At 43.7% G+C, this 16821-nt stretch overlaps 1 protein-coding gene across 1 annotated transcript in view; it reads right to left on the reverse strand.

Moving 5' to 3' along the window:
- plxna1b (plexin A1b) overlaps positions 1 to 16821 on the reverse strand; it is a 190172-nt gene that overhangs the window by 64305 nt on the left and 109046 nt on the right. Inside the window, 1 exon segment of the mRNA XM_030091523.1 lies at positions 10156 to 10270. Coding sequence (XP_029947383.1) covers positions 10156 to 10270 — 115 coding nt within the window.

The raw sequence follows: 16821 nt of genomic DNA on the forward strand, positions 1-16821 counted from the left end.
CCAGATATGTCAGCAGCAATCAAACCTGGAGCTTTTCAGCTTTTCAAAGACAAGCCGTGATTCCAGAGGTAGATATGCTCTCCTGTATGCCGCCGACGGCTCCTCTGTGCACACAATGGCACATTTCAGAAAGGAGGGAAGATGAAAAATGGGAATTTTGTTTCTTTAAAGAAGTGGACGGCCAGACGGACCTGATGGAGGCCAACATTTCTGTGTGCAGCTTTGCCTGATGATTAACGATGCACGCTTACCTTTACAGCAGTTTCACAATGTCCTGGTTTCACACTGATCCAAGGTGCAAAAGTTGACAGATCATTTTCACCTGAGGTGTGTATCAACATTGTGCTTAACCTAAACGCCATTAAACTCATTCTGAAAGCACAAGAGAGAAAAACTACGTAGTAAAACTAGTAAACTGAAACTAAGGAAAAAAATAAATCAGAAGTTATTTGATGTACATGAGTGTCTTCTGAACTTGAAAGGACTCTCCAGATGTCTCCTCGTGTCTTCCATACTGGAGATGATGTGTTAATGACAGCTTCCAAACGCATGATTGAGTTGTTGTGCTCAACACTGAGACAGGTCAGGCTCGTGTTGAACATTTAGAATGTGTGAAATCAATGATAATGCACCTCGCTCCGGTTTTACACTTCTCATAATAACACAAACTGTCAGGGTCTTCAGGGCCAGATTTATGCTTTTAACTTGAGAAAATGAAAAATGAAGAAAACAAATAAATACAGGAACACTGCATTTGATAACAAGAAGTGGCCAGAAAAACATTCAGGTGCATTTCATATGTTTTTCATATGTTTTTCATATGTTTTTCATTTATGTATATATTGCAGATTAAGGTCAAGGAGAGGATACCAACTTGTGTTTATGTTGTTTTCTGAATAGAAACTACACTTGCAATTTACAAGTGATACAAAATGGATGGATACATGTATTTTTTGTGAAAGGCTTAGTAATATATATTTGACAGAAAAGTGAAAATAAAATAAAATTATTTAGGATAATCTTTGAGCGTCTTCAAACTACCCTGATGCACGTGGCAGCTGCTATAAAGCTCATGGGCACCATATTGTGCTGTGATACTTTGTAAAAAGCTTTGTGACAGAATCTACCAGCATTACAAAGCAAAAAAAAATACACTTTTACTCATCAATCATGAGTTCCGTATGTCAGCAAAGAGGTCTGCAGACTTAACAATGACATGAAACAACCACTAGGAGGCAAACAGGAAAAAAAAACAACAAAAACAAAGAGCTTAGATAAGTTGGTATCCTTTCCCTGACAGCTTCTACAAGATGAGAGAATATACATAATTTTTCTCTGGAGAAATTTCCATCATTGCACACACTGGATCTCTGATCATCCTGGATTTCAACGGGAAATCATTGATGTCAGTCAGATTAGGACTCAGGTACAAATCAGGAGAGTCCACTTTATGAAAACAGTGTGGTGAAAATCCAGACGCACCAGACATGGTTAGCCGGTCCTGGGAGATTTTTTTTTTTTCTTCCTGTTTCTACAATCCACAATCCCAGCTGTTTCTCAATTACAGGCTCCCCCCGTCTCCCCTCCGCCTCCACTGTGAGTTTTATTTTTCCTCTGCTCTCTTTGTCGTGGTCATTTCTTAGTCTCCCGCTGCCGATGACTCTCCGTGATGCTGCACTTCTCTCTCTTTCTCGCTGACACACCGGGGCTGGTGGTGAGAATGCAATATTCATCTGGGTTCACCGTGAGACAGGGCTGCTCTGTGCACGAAATGAAGATTTAATACAGCCTGAATAATTAAGCCACCGGGACCTGTAACTGACACAAACACAAACACACCCAAACCTCTGCCTGCCGTGGCGCTGTATTCCTGCGGGTGTGCTCCGTGTCCATTTGTGAGGATCTTTACTCCCCATTAGCTCTTCATTAGGCCTTCTGTACGCCGGCGTGTTGGCATAAGCCGGGGTGACGCCCGCCGCATCGGCGGGCCGTACCGGGTGGGGAGAGGATTACATCAAGGAGAGAGTAACCTCGCAGCAATGTTACACCTACCACTCGCTTTTGTCAGCTCTGAGCTCCGCTGACTGCTTCCCATTTTCTCAATGTCATATCTGGATTAACACTTTTCTGCTAATTAAGTCGGTAAAAGCGTCCTTCAAAATCTGCATAAACGTATCGTATAATGCAAGCGGCGCTTCTCAAGCCCCGCCCTTTCAGCTCGGCCGTCCTTGCGCCGGCCGTCTTCCGAGCACACTTCTTAGGGTTCGACAGGCTGCTCTCTCCACAGTGTGTCTCGGCCGGGCGCGGACCCACCCTCCCTGCCTTCTGTCGGGTACGATCGATGCTCTTCCAGGCAGAGCGAGTGTAAATACAAGGAATACAGGCAGAGGTGCCAAAACGAAACAGCAACAAGAGAAAAAAAAGCAAGGCCAGGGAGAAGAAAGTACAGCAGTGGAATGGTGGAGCTAAAAATAGGCACAGAGCAGGAGAGGAGAAACATCTGCATGTACTTGTGACGGACCGTATGAGGACACACGACAGCATCTCCAGATTCAAGCCACGGCTCCTCTGAATGTGCGGGATGCTCGTAAAGCACGCCGCGCGCCGCCCCAACTCTCTTAATGAAAGCCTGAATTGTATTACCAGCACTCAAAAAACACTTAGACTTCACCACCTCACCTCATTGTTCCCTCATTAACAAATTACAGCGACGTACGAGGGAATTGCCAAAACACCTGACACACTCCCACGCTGATTTCCCTGAGGGGAAATACGACCGCTGATTCTTGGACGAGCGTCCCAGAAGTTTTCTCGGTTGGGGGTGTGGGGGTTCATAAAAACCGAGGGAAGACCAAAGTTGTTTGAGAAGCTGGGGGAGGCGCGTCGCTACCAAACCAAGGGTTAAAAGCTGGCCGGTCACGGTCTGACTGAGATCCATCTGGCAAAGAATTCATGTGGTTACTTCACCCTGTCGCCTCCACTTCCTCTCCATGTTCCCTCGCTTTCTCCCTCCCTTCCCTCCGACTACGGAGCGCATTTGGAAAATAAATTGCGTCACTCTAAATGTAATCTGCTGCTTGTTACTGCGAGAGTTTCTCTACTCGGCCTCCCTGGCCCTTGTTCTTTCTTCATGCAACCTTCTTTACTCGCTCTCTGTTTACATCTGGTTTTCATTCCAGTACGTTTGTCTGTCTCTGGTTTTGCATTGATGGATGGCATTAGAGGACGTCAGATCCCACCTCGACTGACGCGCCTGTCTTTGTTCTCCCTTCGCAACAGTGCTTATAAAACTCTTCAAACTGAGCAGGATGTGTCTCTAGTTATTCAACCTCAATGATGCGCTTCAGATTTGACAGAAGGAATCACGTGGGCTATTGAAGCCAGCAGACAAGTGGCAGAGATTAAAAAGGGAGGTTATTCGTGGCAACCAGATGAAGCAAGAAAAGACAATGAAGGAATGGAGTCACTGAACCAGACGGGGGGCCAAAAAAGGCAACAAAGCTGCAGAAGAAACTGATAGGGGAAGGCACTGGTGGAATAGGGGAGAGGAAAAATAAAGGCTTCTGATGAGAGGTGAAGACAGATATTAGGAGGAGATAAAGACACAATAAGAGGAGGGAGGGAGGAGGGCATTATTCAACCAGCAGCCCGCTTTGCCCTCTTCCCCCTTGCCCACAGGCCCCCCGCTGCCCGTGCTGCTGGTTGTGCTTTGTCCTGATAAGAACCAGTGACAGCACCACATACAAACACACACTGAAGCAGGGTCGCCCAACACACACGTATATCCGTGTGCAAAGTGAGGCCCTCAGCAGCCTTGGCCTCGAGTCTGTGGGATGTTCTAGTCTGTGTGTGTAGGTGTGTGTGTGTGTGTGTGTGTGTGGTGTGTGTGTGTGGTGTGTGTGTGGTGTGTGTGTGTGTGTGCTCTGCTCAGTGTCTGAATACTAGCCAGAGTAAACACAGTGTGCCAGAATGTCACGGTCCGGGGCCTTCACACCTCCATCACAATAACCCTGTCAGCCATAGAGCGTGTGTGCGTCGTGTGTGTGTGTGTGTGTGTGTGTGTGTGTGGTGTAAAGGAGAGGAAAAAAAAAAACACTGGGCATGTGTGCCTGCGACTGTTTGAGAATGTGTGTGTCGGCTGTGTGATGCTGTAAGTGTGTTTGATTTGCTCGGAGTGTGTGAGAAGAAGAACTCGGCGCTTCAGAAAGCGTGTCAGTGTGCTGCTGCTCCATGTTCAGGTGTAGAGCCGATATGAACTCTCCTGGATTAATGCAGTGTCTGGGCACAGTGTGCGATGCGCTAACGTTACATCAGTGTAACTGACACTGAAGATGTGAGCTCGAGAGTGTCGATGCAACAGCTGGTATGTTTCGATAAGTGTGATGAGTGTCGAAATTCAATGTGCAGTTTTTAAGTGTTTTAAAAGGAGCTGAGCACCATTCAATTGAAGACAAATGAAGAATGATTTATGTATGTTTAGGAAGTGTAATGAAAGATGAATGACTTTAACTTCAATGATGATTTTAAATGACAAATGTATTTTGTGAATCAGGAAAAAAAAAGAGTTAAAGAAAAATCTGCATCTATGAACAAATGGGAAGTATTAAAGATCCCATTTAGCACTTTGAAAGATACATCTGAATCCAGTTTAACTGGGAATTCCCACTGTGTATTTTGTGCATTCTCATGTTTAAAAGCAGCATCAATCAATGATGCTCAGTTGAAACATTATTTCATCCATGTGCTGTTTTTATATGAGTGAGGACAACCATATTTCCAACTTGAGCTGCAAGTTTTCTCAGACTGCCACTGATTGATCTGGTTTTTGTTGGGACTTACAAAGTCCAGCTGTATGAACGCAGCAGAAAACCTGGCTGGACTACAAAGTCGGAAATGAAAAACTTGACCATGCTTTCTGCTTTGAAAACGTTAACGGACAAACACTCCTCTCAAAATGAAAGGCGAATTGTTGGATTGAGTTTTGGTGACTTTCCAGGTTGTTTTGGGAACAAATTTAAAGATAATTTAAGGAAAGCTTTCACCATACAATCATGTGTAAATGTTATCTATACAACCTGCAGGATTTTACACCAACCATTGCTCAGCTCAACCACGAATGGAGACCAGAAACCGAATGGGAACGGCGAGGTTATGGTTCAGTCTCCCCTGGAAGGCTTTTGTAGTGCTGCACGCAGCTGTATACACAAGAAGTGCCAGAAATAGTTGCATAACAACGGGAAAAAAGAGCTTAAGAGAGAAGTTCAAACCCAGCTTTGCTTTCCCACATCTGCACAGATGTCCAGTCAACAAATCCAGTGGGTGTGAAGGTTGAACTCTCGGTTTTACAGAGTGAAGCAAATCTTACCTGTATGTCAGTAAAAAATAGCACCAAATTTTGATTTGGACAGCATGATGTGCACAGGAAGTAGAGTGACTCTCGACATTTATTAGACACTCACTAAAATATGTTTCAAACAAAAAAAAAAAAAATACTTTACAGATTTACCATATAATGACACATTTTTGCATGGCCAATCTGGAAAATGACTTACGACTGATGAAAATCAACAATCGCTAAATTTCTAAGAAAACTATCCATAAACAAGCTTTACTGACCCTTGCAGACTGTTGATAGTTGATACATTACTATTGTCTGCAATACAAAGTTTTATTTACAAAACTCCACATTAAATATGACTTACTAGGTGTATATTCACTGCTTCTTTGTACAATGCTGATGTTCAAGCACAGTTTTTCCACGCTGTTTTTTTATAATCTTAAGGAATGAAGTGTAGTAAGTGAGAAATGTTTGCTAAAACAGAAGAATCAAACCCCATGATGTATATGCAATTATAAAAAAAATATTCCAAAATAACACCAATCTCAAACTATTTTTTCCCTACTCAAAAACAAAAAGTCACAAAATCAGCGTCATATTTAAACTGTGTTCATCCTGACAGAAAGCAGCTTTCCGGAAGGGGACGAGGAACGTAAAAAGCCCATCGCTGGTACCACAGCGTGGCCCTAAAGCCCAGACAAGCAACGTGAGCGACGCAATCTGCTCCTTGTATGTAAAGCTAAAACCCATATGATTAAAAAAGTAATGGAGCAGAGAGAGGGGGGGAAAAGAGAGTGAGAGAGCGGAGGGAGAGAGGCCGTTTAGGGGGGGAGGAGCTGCGCTGTTCCCACAAATCTCAATCAAGTTAACCGCTGCCTTGATTGCCGGAGTGAGATTGAGTCTTGCTTCGCGGCGAAACAAACACGTAAGCATGTGTGAACGCAGCGGCGCTCAGCCACCCTGAACCTCGCCTGGCGCTCATCAAGGCTCCGGATCCGAGGCACGGCTTCCTCTCCGGGGGGCGGAGGGGGGAGACCGGAGGAGGACGGGGAGAACGACAGACACGGAGTGGAGTCAAAGACAAAATTACAGATGGCAAAGTAGCAGTAGTTAAAAAAAAAAATCTTCCCTCCTTTCTCTCTCGAGCTTCTTTTCCGATGTTTGTTTTTATAATAAAGTAACTCCTACTCCTCTACTGCAATTTTCCGCCCGGTCGCATCTTAATTTGAGAATTTGTTTGTTGTGCCATTTGAGGCATTGTTGATTCATGCATATTTGATTTGGAAATGTCACTCATTATATTTATTTCCTCCGCACTTCATTCTCCCTCTTCTGACACAGTCCGCTCACAAAAACAAACGGCGCTTTCACTCTTTGCTTGGCTTGTTTGATATGTGTTTGCTGGATTTTTTTTGTGTTGAACTTTTTTTTTTTTGGGAGGTGTTCAGAGGATCACAAAACGATTTCATCCAGTGTAGTTTGGTGGAATAAATTGCTGATGGATAGGAAGCTGATGGAGCCCTGCTGGTGAGAGGAGAAGACAAAAGGAGGTGGCCAAAAAAAAAAAAAAAAAGTTCATCTGCAACACACCGATCTTCTCGGTTGCTATAGTAACACAAGATTCAGATACTGTCAGATGAGAGGGGAGAAAACAGGACGGGAATTCAGGTTACACAGGAAGAATTGTTGATGTTCAGATGTTTGACTATCTTGTTTTATTGTTTTTAAGCGATAACTCTAAAGTTGGCCATTAGTAGTTTGCCTTTTTAACCAAATTTTGAGTAATGCATCTCTTTTCTGCAGCTAAAAAACTTAAAAATGAGCAAGTCACACCTTCATTAATTGATTATGGTGTAACTGTAACAAAGTAAGAGTACAGCTGTGTTAGGTGTGAAGCTATCGTGGTCTTTTCTCCTCTTCATATCTCTAGAAAAGCTGTAACAACCTAAATAACACGTCTAAAGTTCATCTGTTCTCTTATAAGTCTATTAAAAAGCTAATAATAGGTTCCCTCCCTGCCTTAGAAAAAAACCACGGAGTCAGGCGGGAGAAGCGGCTTCAGCTTAAGCTCACGTGAACATTTCTATCTGGCCTTTGATAGCTTTTTGAAAATGAGTCTTATCCAATCCATCTGCTGTGTTCATCTGCAGCAGCAGAGAGCAGGGAAAGGTCTGAGTGAAATGTCTGCTATCAGGAGAGCTGATTCCACTCTCATGTTAAACATGTCGATTTGTATGCAGGATAAAGCAAGAGCACGAAAAAAAAAAAAAAAAAAAGAGCATCGTCTGAGATCTAAATTAAGGGTGCGAGCATATGTGAAGACAAATACAAATCCCTGATGGTATGCTAAACCATTCTCACTTTACCTGCAGCTTATGTGTGAAGGAACACACACACACACACACACACACACCCCACACACACACACACACACACACACACACACACCCACACACACACACACACACACACACACACACCACACACACTTTTCTGTTCTCCTGCTTCCTTCAATAACATACTGTATATTTCACATGGCAAGATTTGAAGGTAAAGAGAAAGACGGATGAGGAAAAGATGGGGTGACTGAGCATCAAAGTGGTGAGGGATGAGGGAGAGAGCGCCGGGCCCTGGGGAGGGGAAGGATAAGCCTGGCCTACAGGAAGAGCTGTACTTGTTGGGGCATTGAGAGCGCAACTAATGGATATGGCAGCTAAGAGAAGGATGATGAATGACTCTGTGCATGTGCGTGCGTGCGCGCGCGTGCATGTCACTGTAAGAATGTTTACACATTTGTGCATGAAGAGACACAAAGCGATAGTTCAGTGTGTGTGTGTGTGTGTGTGTGTGTGTGCGTGTGCGTGCATGCGTGTGTGTGTCAGAGCATATGATGGATTCTCTGGTGGAGCATGTGGTTGGTGGTTTCTGGGTGCGGACGAGGTGACAGGAGAGCTCTCCCTGTCCACATGCCACAGTCAGCCGGTCTGTCTATCCCCCCGCTCTCCTTCCTCCTGCCTCTCTCGCTTCATCTCCCTCTATCCTTCTGTCCTGGCGTCTTTGTCCTTAAGCAGGTTTATCCCCGAAAAGGACAGTCTCAATTAACTGTCCAAGTACTGTCCTATCATTAAGTGTATATTACTTCAGTAACTTCAGACCAGTCAGAGTTAAGCTGACCAACTGATGCTAGCCCTCAGGACCGTGATACTGGTGTCAAATTACATTGCTTGATGTGTTGATTACATTTTTTTCCACTACGTGAACCAGCGGAATAAAAAAGTGGCATCTTCAAAAAGAAAGAAGCCAAAGTGACTTTTCTGAAGGGAGTCAACTTCAAGGGTCGATTAAAGGACTAGTACAAGAGGTTTCATGTATGAATCGCGAGGAACAAACTAAAAAATCCACAAAATATGTCCTTTTAGCGTTCTTTTGTTCTGTTACAATAATTCTGTTGTTCTGAAGATGTTTGGCAAAATGTGTGAAACAAAAGCAGCAAATCTAATGAAAGAGCCTGGAAACCCTCACTTGATTAGCATTTTTCTTAAAAAAAAAAAAAAATCCTCACATCATTACTCAATTAGTAAAACATTTGTTAATTAATTTTCTGTCAATCAATAAATAAACCGTTCCAAGTCTATTAATTCAGCTCCAACACAGACAGCTCGTGTTTTGAGCCTGCTACACCTGAAAACACCACCTCCTGTCACTCACTGACGATACGACTCAGTCTATATGTTTACTTGAAACCTGCTTTCCACCATTTTTTTTTTTTTTTTCATTTTCTTCCCCGCGAGGCTTCCCTGTTTATCCATCCGTTGCCCCTCTGGCCTCTCTCGGCTCAAAGCGTGCTAGCCAGCACTCTCCCCATGCCCTGCAGATGGGTGCACTAATCCGCTAACGTTAGCGCCGTGAGCCGTGAAGACTGGGCCCGCGTCTCATTTCTGGACGGGTCCGGGCCAGCTGCGGTTCGCCACGCTCGTGTTTGGGATTCAGCGCGGCTCCAGTCGAGGAAAAGAGATAAAGAGGAAAGTAATTGGATGAAGGTTGACCAATTAATAAAGGCCGGTGGTTCAGAGTAGCCAACAAGAAAGGGGAGTCGATTTAATCTGCGTGGCGATAACAAAGAGTCAGACCAGAAACACGAAGAGACGGGGGGAAACTGTGTAGATGTATCTTTGTATTGTGTGTGTGAGATGTCAGTCAGATAAAGCACGGGCGTGACTGTCAGTCGCTTGGGAGAGCAGTGGGTTTGCATCTATAAGTCTGCTGATAAGATATGCATTTTAGTGTATGCATCTCTGCTAATGTATGCTGGGCCATGTTTTTGAGGGTTCAAAAGAGAGAAAACACGGCCAAATCCACAGTGAAATCATAACACGGCTCTGCGTCCATCGCTGAAATCCTTGTATGTAGAACCAGCAGTTAACAAACACTTGCTATGCCTCGCGTGACGCCCGCTGTAACGGCCACTCGGCACGATTGATATTAGCTTTTATGCTAATGCAGCATTTGGCTATGTAAGAACAAGGCAGTATTTCCACAGACAGTCATTCATCCCAGCCTGCTTATGGCCTTATGGGCCACGACAGAATTATTGCTGCTCAGTACACAAGCTGTTGTCACTGTGCCAAGAGCCCCTATTACACATACAGACAGCAGACGCACAGCGGGAGGATGCGAGGAAACCCGCAGGCAAAAGAAGGTGTGAGGCCGAAGGTATGTGCACAGTTATGAGAACACGGCCAGTTGTCTTAACAGGACAGCTTTCTTCAAATACACACTCATTCAAAAGACGGCGGTGAGTTCTGGACGAGTCCTACCTCCGAGACGTTGACGCGTCCCTCCTGGAAAGAGCAGTCGTTGGCGTTCTGGGTGCACATGTGGCGGTACTTGCACCAGTGGCAGGGGAAGGAGCCGTTCACACAAGAAAGGCAGCTGTAATGAGAGGAGACAGGAGGTCAGCACAGTCGCCCACTTTCAGCTTGATTTGACCGCTGCGCCACGTTACCAGCTTCGCCCGGCGAAGGCGAGATTAAAGTTGAATGAGTCGGCGTCACATTCATCATATTTCATCAATGAACTGATGAGGCTGTTAGGGGATATCTGCAATTGCTTTTGTTCCATTTTTAGCATGAATTATACTCAGAAAGTAAGACATTATAGGTGATTATTGTCTAGGTTGTGTTTGGGAGGTTCTCATTTATAGGAGCCACACTGTTCTGCTCTGTCTGGGCCTGAGCTCCAACCTTTAGAGAAAATTAACTTCATTAGATAGTTGTTATCTATACGCTACTTAAGAAGTAGCCTTGCAGCTGATGACTACAGCTTTTTCTTTTTTGTTTTGGAAAAGTTAACATCTTTAAATAGATATCAAAGGAACTATCATTAGATCCTTTGTTAGCCTACAAATTAAAGATTTTCTATGAGAAAATGCTTCTGTGTTTGTCCTGTGACGGACTTATGGCGTTCCCGGGATGCAGCTAACCAGAACAGCTCCAGGATCAAGCAACTCCAGCATAGAAAGACATTATTAGCTAGTACTTGCTGCCTAACTTGCTGCCGGTGACTATGGATGTTATGTATGAGTGAGTTTTTTTCACTATTTTAAATGCATTTTTAAATCACCATTTTATTAAATGTGCTTTAATTTCTTAAACTCTTGTTTTATTTCAAGGATTTCAATGCAATTTTGAGTATTTCTTTGACTCTGTGAAGCACTTTGAAATGCCTTGTGTATGAATGGTGCGATACAAATACACTTGCATTGCCTTGTCTTGCAGGAACATTGCACAATACATCTGAGGATAAACTTCAGAGGATACACCAGTTGGATTCTTCACTGTGTCGAGGTTAATACTCTTGAATCACAAGTCATGAGATCCATTCTGGATTTGGGGGCCTCTCTGTGTGGAGTTTGCATGTGCTCCCTGGGTGTGAATGACTTTTCAAATGAAACATCTCAACACATCAGACCAATTCTCTAACTTTTAAACCTAATTTCATTAAGGTATTCTGTTGGACTATTTCCAAGACTGCATACTCACATGTACTAATCTAGCAGGTGAGAGAAAGCAGCAGGATCACAATAAAAGATGATTTATGAATGTGAAGCATTAGAAAAAGGTGTCAAAACAAATCTATGAGGGTTTATGAATCCCAAACTATTTTATTACATTTTAACCCCAAATTTTGGCAGAATTCTTCTCTTCAGCTATTTAACAGCTCCTGATTGTCAAAACTGGGATTTTTCCCACCCTGTCAGTAATCTTCTCCTCGTCTTGCTCTCACCTTTCATCCCACCTGTCTCTCAGCTGTTTTAACCTCTTTCTCCGCCCTTACGTCTCTTGTTCATCATCCCCAACTGTGTGTGACTATCAATTGCTCGCCGCTTTCTATATGTTCAGTGATCTCCCTCCGAACTGGCCTCCCCTCTGAATATATTTCCTGTCCTACTATACCTCTGTTGTTTCATTCTGTCTATCCATTCAAGCTGTAAGCCTTTCTTTCTGTCCCCTCCATCTCTGTCTCTTTCACTCCCTCCATCCCTTTCATTTGCTCCCTCCCTGTTCTTTGTCTAAGGCTCTCTTTCATCCACGGGGCTAAGAGCGCTCCACCATTTTAAATTCACCTGCTTTAGCCGAGCCGAGGTGCAGATAGACGGGCTGAGAGGGGGGGAAAGGGGGGGGGGGGGGAGGGAGGTAGAAAAAGAGGGGGAGATCAAAAGCAGGTGGATTTCACTGACAGAGGTGTAGACGCCGGGAATCGTGAGAGAACGGGGAGGGGGGAGGCAGGCTGGGATGTGGGGGTCCTCCAGGGAGGGGAGGGGATGTGAATATTGCTGTATTTGTGTGCATTTTCATATGAAGGGACCCGCGGAGGAGAGTCGGGCAGGTTTACTTGCGCCGTTTATCAAGGCGGCTTTACGTTATTGGCGTGCTCTCAGCCCTCGAGAGACGCCGAGCCGCTTGGTATCTCATTTATGTGCACTGCATTATCTAATGTTGCCATTACACGTGAACAAATAAAATAGTTTCACTTTATTACAGAGCTCACTACAGCTATTTCTTTTTTTTTTTATTATTTTCAACATGCAGTTCAGCTGCAGGATTTCTTTCCTGCGACTCTTTCAGTGGTTCGAACATGCAGCTTAATGGAATCACAATAAAACACTACATTTAATGGAGTCAAGGGAAGCAAGTCAGGAGTGCTGATTTGTATTCCCGCACATCTGCCCGCTGTAAATTCGTGCATCTGTCTGAACTGAAGTGAGGCACACTTCTGACAAGCTCTCGAGTGTGTTTTAACCCTGTGTAAAACGCTGGGCTCTGCCTTCCCCTCATCCGCATGAAAAAATGAGGCCTTAACTCTTAAGCTCTGAGATGGAGCCCACATATGAATCCATCAAACCCTGACGTGGATTCATTTGGATCAATTAGGCCCGCTCGTTTGTTAGGTGCACACTTTAAGCGATCGTTTCCAACCCAGACCCCTCCTTTTGAGCGAGATCAGAGGCTGGAGCTTAATTCAATCCCACTACCGCTTTAATTGACCAATTTAGCATTGTGCTGACAGAAGCTGTCCATTTGGAATGAGAGATGTGCAGCTAAGGAAATAACAGGCCTCTTAATACCACGCGAGAGCAAATAGGAGATTTGTCAGTGTTGCCAACAAATGGAAGCAAGTGATTAGGCTACGCTGGGTTAGCATACAGTGCTCAACTCCACAGAGGAGAAAAGGGGGATTTCAGCTCAGTGGTTTTGCTCAAACAAAAGAATGGACATCAATACTGAGCTAAAAAAAAAAAAAAAAAAAAGAAGGAGAGCAGATGCACAACCGATGCAAGACAAATGCACACAAGGTAAGTTAGCCGGGCTCATTAATCTTTCTGGGCTTTGTAACAATCACTCTTCTGATTGTCAAAGAGTCTTTATCATGTTGGGGCCCGGCGTTCATCAAAATACAGTACAAACACCAACTTAACTCAGCAGGCGACCGCAAGAAAGCAGCCAACAGTACAACGTACCGTGAGTAGCTCACACATGTCAATACGTCTGCCGCCGAGTCCCATAACTACCATTCCTATTTGACTTTATCTTTAATTCATGTCAAATCAGCCTTGTTAGTACTGGTGACTTTGAAATAATGAGCAAAATATCAGCAGGTAACCGCTGACAAATTTCTGCGACTTTCATGTTTACGCCCTTTGAAATGAAAGATGGCACAGTAGGTCGGTGCCACCAGCGCCAGCGGCAGGCTCCGCCTGACAGCCTCCCGGCCGCTCGCTCTTTGGTTCTTCGGAGTAACCAGGACCCCCGTCACGAGCCACCTCGGGATCTCGGAGTGTGCGTTTCAGGCCGGGCGCACCCTTTAGAAAGACGCGGCCCAACCCAGGGCCGTTTGAGGACGTTCGATTCCCGTGTCCGGGGGTGGGCTCCTTCCCTCAGGACCCCCCAGCATCTCCTCATCGCTCCTGTAGCCACGGCTGGAGCACGCTCCCCGTATGGCACGCTCATGATGCTAATTTAATCTGCTCATATTCAGATGCTAATCGAGACGCGGCAGCTTTGGAGAGCGGTGGGCTTTTTTTTTTTTTCTGTGTGTTTTTTTTTTAAGGGCAAACACAATAGAGTGTGATTTCCTCCTCTCTCCTCTCTTGGTCAGTTTGGAGTGCTAAATACAATCCACTCTCCTGGTGAGACGTGTTTGACACTCCTGCACTTGGCAAAATGAGTTATTTATTGGCTACTATTCATTTCAAAGGAGTCGAGGTGAATAATTTAACAGTCCTCTAGAATAGTCTATCCTATCATTACCGGAGAGGCGTTGATAAAACACCTCGGGACTAAAATCCATGCAAAATAATTCTTTCATACAAGACTGAGCGCTTAGTTACAGAAAAAATAGAGCAATCTTAATCCACTATTCACTACGTAATTCTTCCAATGTTTGAATGGTACTCTTAATCCCGTTTTTTCCCTTCACTTACAGCTTTTTGATATTTTTCTCTGCCACAAAGCTGCACTCTTCATCCTTCGTATATATTTCTTCTTTTGTCTCCAAAATATTTATTCTAAGAGCGTCCTCCACCACAAAACAAATGACACCACTCACCGTCCAAACCAATTAATCATGACGAGCAAAGGTGCTTCCACACGGCTCTACACAGACAGTTAAACCCCAATTCTATCTTATTAACACGGGGTTTCTGCGTGTGTGGGGTGTGTGTGTTGGGGGGGGTGGGACGGTGTGAGCGTATAGAAATATTTAATTAAGGAGCAATCATGGCCGTGGGTGATTTTCTATTTCAATCTGAGCAACCCTTAAACTGAAACAGTGGGAATTCTAATTAGATTAATACTACTATGCAAATTTATGGCATTTTTGAAAAGGCGAGGGCCACGACGCAATCAGTTGAGTAAATAAGCGGGAGGGGCATGTGTTTTTGAGAATTGGGGGCAGGGTGTCTGTATGTGAGCGTAAACTATTTAAAGATATCCAGAGAGGAAAGATAGAATCCTTCAGTTTTCATATGTAATATGTCTATATCTGTAAATAAAGGATATTTATTTCACCAGATTTCCTTCTACATCCATCCTGTGAAACAACGTTAAACATTTCAAGGTGATACTGATATCAGCTCAAACAGGGACTTTAGGTGAAGCATGCATTGCTACTGAAAATGTTCATCAGACTTGAAGTAGTTAAAAGTCTTAAAGTCAAAATCACCTGAACATTTCCCATGGTATCAATTCAGGGTCTAAATGATAAACTTCCAAAAAGACTGTTGATAGTGGTAATAATATAAAAAAGTAAATAAATTACAGTAATTAAGCATTTTGAAGGGTTTACTTGTATTTTTTATTTATTTTTTCCAGTATGCACCAGGATTGTCTAAACTGCCTAAAAAACATGTGGACGAATGGGCATGTGCACACAAGCTTCACACTACAAACTCCTCAGACTTCTTCCTGAGGTACAGGTTCAGTCTGGATCCAGCATCCTCAGCTTGTTCCTCACACAGATCTTCCTCACTTCAGACATCATGTCATCTGAAGCGTCTGAAAGCCTTTCAGCAGCTTGTTAACAGCGTCCAGAGCGACTGGCCGGCTTCAACGAGCAACACATGACGTTTGACTGGCTCAGTGAATTGTCTCCACATCAAATCCAGCATGTTTCTCCCATCTCTGTTGTTTGAAGGCAGAACTGGGCTACTTTTAAAATCATTTCCTAAAGAGGGTGCTCACAATTCATATATTCACTCTTTTATATTTGATTCCTTTTGATCTGCTTGTGTGGGCAAACTCCTGAAACAGAGAAGATTTTTTTTGCATTATATCTACTTTTATTTACAAAGTCAACTGTTATTGTGTGATTTCTATGTATTTTATTGAGTAATGAAGATATTTTATGCAAGCAGATTAAATTGAACGCCTGCTATTGACAATAAAATGAGCTGAGACTCTATTTGGGGCCTGTTATTGAGAGAAAAGCAGGTTGTGCTTGATCAGATTCAAGCATCGGAGCAGTAGTTGCATTCGGGTAAACACATTCAGTACTCCTTTCAACCAGCAGGTGCAAAGGTGTGCATTAGGCCGCCTAGAGACGCGGGAGCTCGTTCTACAAAACCCTATTTTTAGGAAATGTGTTTATAGATGTTTGGCAGAATGCCTGCTTCCTCCACAGAGTCAGAGCCTGCAGATTTTGTGTCTAAACCCATTAGAGGAAATCTAAGCTCAGTAAAGAATGACCAAGCATTCAGCGAACAGGGCGTTGCATGTGGCCGTGCGGGCCTGAAGTCATTACGCCAACAACATTACCAGTCTGATCTCATCAGACGGCGCACACTGACGCCTGGGGGGCACGGCGGGTACGCGGGACGGAGTGCCAGCTCCAAATGGGATCCTTATCTCAGCATCTCTCCTCACCGTCAGAGACGCTGCAGAAGATGCAACGTGTCCCGATCTCTAACTTCATTAAACATGTCCATTACATCACTCAGGGGCTGTATTAGATCAGCACGGGCAGCGGATTGAATCCCGCTCATTGGGGCAATATGTCGCGTCTGCGTCACATCTCATACATTTCTTCCACTCGATTTGTGAGATCATGTTTTGAACGATTTTTTTTTTTTTTTTTTTTGAGGTCATCCTTCGTTGAAATATCTTAAAAAATCCAGATCAAAGATAACTCAAGAACTAATTTGTGAAGCAACACGTTTTAACAAAATGTTTTCTCCATCTCAACACATGTCGGTTTCTGTTTGCATTAATTTTTTTTTGCAAAATATTACAGAATCTTTGATGCTCACATTCAAACACAACAGCAAGAAACAGTAAAACTCAGCAAATAAAAGGAGTAATTGTTTCTCTTAATTATTATTTATTCTCAAATGTAATGTTTTTTGCTCACTGTCATTTTAAAAATGATGAATTCTGATCTAGAATCTCATACAAAGGACAATTAAAGGCCTGTCCCACACATGTGCC

Source organism: Salarias fasciatus, chromosome 5 (genome assembly GCF_902148845.1).
Source record: "Salarias fasciatus chromosome 5, fSalaFa1.1, whole genome shotgun sequence".
Classification (NCBI taxonomy): Eukaryota; Metazoa; Chordata; class Actinopteri; order Blenniiformes; family Blenniidae; genus Salarias; species Salarias fasciatus.